The sequence below is a fragment of the Nicotiana attenuata genome, unplaced genomic scaffold (assembly GCF_001879085.1).
Source record: "Nicotiana attenuata strain UT unplaced genomic scaffold, NIATTr2, whole genome shotgun sequence".
Classification (NCBI taxonomy): Eukaryota; Viridiplantae; Streptophyta; class Magnoliopsida; order Solanales; family Solanaceae; genus Nicotiana; species Nicotiana attenuata.
The window spans coordinates 573,724-577,182 of NW_017670517.1; the positions used below are offsets into that span (position 1 = coordinate 573,724).

The window sequence follows — 3,459 nt, forward strand, 5'->3', positions numbered from 1 at the left end:
ACTCCCTATTTTTCAATATATGTGAACACTGGGCATTTAAGAAAAAATATTTTTTTTTTGAATATATGGTATTAAATATACATAATATTTTTGCGGTTGTAAGACTTTTACAACTTGTGATCTTATTTGTGTGGCTATAAAAATTTTCATTAAGGATAAAATAAGCTGAAATTAAATTATTTCCAAATATTTTTTTTTAAAGGACTAAAAATCAATAGGTTCACATAAATTGGAATAGGAGTAACATTTTGCGTCTGAAATACAGTCACTTCTATTTTTATTAACTGATGGTATATACTACAAGTTGTATTTAATAGACACAATATTCACTGATTTCAAATGTTCAATAGATCATTTTTTTTTTTGTCATAATTGAGATGTCTAAATAAAATTTTATGACAAATTTAAGGACATACATAGAAGCACTACAATAAACCCCACTGTTGGGAAAGTGACAAATGTAGATCTATTGTTTTTTCTTCCCATCATTTGAATTCGGTACCTTCACAGTCTCTTTAACTTGATTGCTGATAAATGCTTCCAACTTTTGATCCACTTCTTCAACCTATCATCATTCCAAACAAGAATAAGCACTTGGCCAAAATTATGAAAAATACAAAAAGATTTAGAGATCCTAATCATGGCATTAATTATTTAATAATTTATGATCAACGTGATAATCATCTTGCCCCTCTCTCTCTCTTTTATTGGGTTCGAGGCATCAACAAAAAGACAATTCTAGATCTAATCCAGCTGTCATCTTAATCTATTTAGACGGATTAGAGATTTGGATCTCGTTTTCTTAGATAATCAACTTAATTAATTTGTTCCCGAAAAACTAAGGATGTGGACAAAATGATGTAAGAAAACTATTGTTTATTTACTTGCACATTCTCACCTCAACATATGGTAGATGTACCAAATGCAGTGGCGGATCCAGAATTTTAATGTTATGGGTGCCCAGCGATAAAGGCTTCAAAAGAAGAGGAAAAATAAATCTACTTGTTGGTGCTTACGCAATGTTTATCTAAATATTTGTACAATTACTTATGTAAATTGACTAAATATGGTCAAAATTTGTGACACTTAATAATAATTTGATAGTCATTCTGTCTAATCACAAGCATTGGCAAGGTAATCCCGTGATTATCAAAATTGGAGTAGATGAGCTCTCTCGTAAAGTGTTATTGTTCAAATATTAATACAAAATCTTCAAGTTGTTACCCTTATGTCTCAACCACTAAGTCATCTTTAAGGTGAGAGATTAGCAATAAAATACGCAACTTGTCAAAACTATATTTTTAGGGAAACGAATTGCTAATTTAAGTTGATCAAATTTAAAATCGAAGAGAAAAATAAATACCTTGTCCATTAGGTCTTCGACTAATTGAGCGTCCTTTTCAGTTTCTTCAGCCAAATGTTCGATGGACTTCACTATACCTTTAAGCATTGCACCTTCCGGCAGCTTCTCCGCGAATTCCTCCGCCACCTTGTCCACTTCATCCGCAACTTTTCCCACCGCATCCGCCACCGACTCCACCGTCTCCGCCGCAACTGCAACTTGCTCTATGGACGTTGATCCCAAATATTAAAAAAGAGAGAAACAATAAAAAAAGAGTAATATATAAATTAGCAGAAGATATATATATTCTTACTTGTTACTGTTAATAATCTTGCTGTTAACAAAGGTACTGTTACACCTAATCCCACAGCCCAACTCATCCTGCAACAACATTTCTATGTTAAAATTTGTGGGTAATTAAGTACTACATTAATTAAGAAAAATGGCAGACATGAAAGATTAATAGTCAAAATTTACGTGCTTTTTTTAAAATTTCTTACCAAGAATTTTCACCAGATGGCAAAAAAGGAATAACACCTGAAAGCAGATCTCCAGTTTCAGGAGTTGCATGGACAACTAAATCCCTACATAACCAGAAAAAACAAGAAAATCACCCACAGAAAAAAGTAGATAAATATATACATAATATTGAGGAAATATTACCTTGGTCTTTTGTTGCTTAGTAGTAGACCAGATCTCTGGCAGCTGGTTCTGATATTTTTAGCTTGAGACAGAGGATTGAAGATCGGAGTTTGAGATCTGCTGCATGTATCAAGAATATGGGGATTTCTTGACATATAACAAGGGATAATTAGTGAGAACGCCATGGTTGGTGTAACAAATTAAAGTTAATAAGAATTCTTTTCTTAAGTTTTTGAAAGATCTATTCTCTATAGATCTACACAGAGAAATATATATTAAGTCAACAGTGTTGGAAGATGAATAGTACTGAGTATATATTAAATTAAGCACATTAAAGTATTGCTGTATTGGTATGTAGGTATATAATAGTAAATGTTCTGACCTTTATATAGTTTTTCTTTTTCCATTTTGTTTTTGGACTGGAATCTAAAAAGAGGAGTATTGAATACTTAATAATTATTTTTAAGACTTAGCACGTTTAAATCGAGCTAGGGACATAGAGTCAAACTACCTTGCCAATCTGTGCTGCATTCACATTACTCCTGTTTTGGACAAATTAACACTTCAATTTATCATAAATTCACATTATCATTTTTGCACTAATATATTAGTACTGTGTCATTTGCACTTATACACACCGTGATAATAGGAGAAGTGGGATTCCATTTCAGCAAGAAAAGTTGTAGTACAAAATAGCATTACAAATTAGCTGGGCCACGTGTTTATCCTATTTTTATGCTTTCTTTACCTGCTGAGTTCCTTTTTTAACAACTACTTCCACTGTGTCAATATATGTGATTGTATTGTACTGAGTTTAGAAAGGAAAGAAGATTTTTGAAATTTGTAATCTTTAATAAGTTATAAATATTTGTTTGATTATAAATTATGTTACTAAAAGTATAATGAACATTTTATAGTTAAATTATTACTACAAACTATAAAAAAGTATCATCATTTCGAAATTGCCTAAAAAGGAAAACTGTCAGGAAAATTGAGACGAATGGAATTTTGTGATTATATCCTCTGTTTTCAAGAAAAAGATGTTACTCCCTCCGGCCTAAAATAATGACCTTTTTCTTGTGGTCTAAAATAAGTGATTTTTTCAGATTTCAAGAATGAATTAATTATTTTTTGCCTACATTGTTCTTGGAGTAAATAGTGTTAGAATATGTGTTAGGAGTGTTTATGTGAGATAGTAAAGGTTAATATGGTCAATTCCATTGCTAATTAATGCTAAAAGGTGAATTTCTTAATCTGTGTGAAAACATCTAAAAAATCACTTATTTTGGACCGGAGGAAGTAACTTTTATAGTATTTTTTTTCCTTCGACACGTGAATGTACTAACCAAGATGTTTTAATAATTATGTTAATCCATATCATTTTATTGGTTGTTGAAAATATAGTCAAACTCCTCTATAGTAGTCATTCTCTATAATAATACTTCATTATGGAAAAAATCAAGTTTTCTTTGAAA

The 3,459-nt window shown here is 30.9% G+C and overlaps 1 protein-coding gene across 1 annotated transcript; it reads right to left on the reverse strand.

Moving 5' to 3' along the window:
• Window positions 1–253: 253 nt before the first annotated feature.
• Window positions 254–2,350, reverse strand: LOC109240471. Its single transcript, XM_019407125.1, has 5 exons — window positions 2,006–2,350; window positions 1,843–1,926; window positions 1,656–1,723; window positions 1,364–1,566; window positions 254–565 (listed from the first exon to the last, which is right to left on the reverse strand). The coding sequence occupies exons 1-5, from the start codon at window positions 2,167–2,169 to the stop codon at window positions 467–469; spliced, it is 618 nt and encodes a 205-aa protein (XP_019262670.1). The 5' UTR covers window positions 2,170–2,350; the 3' UTR covers window positions 254–466.
• Window positions 2,351–3,459: the final 1,109 nt, after the last annotated feature.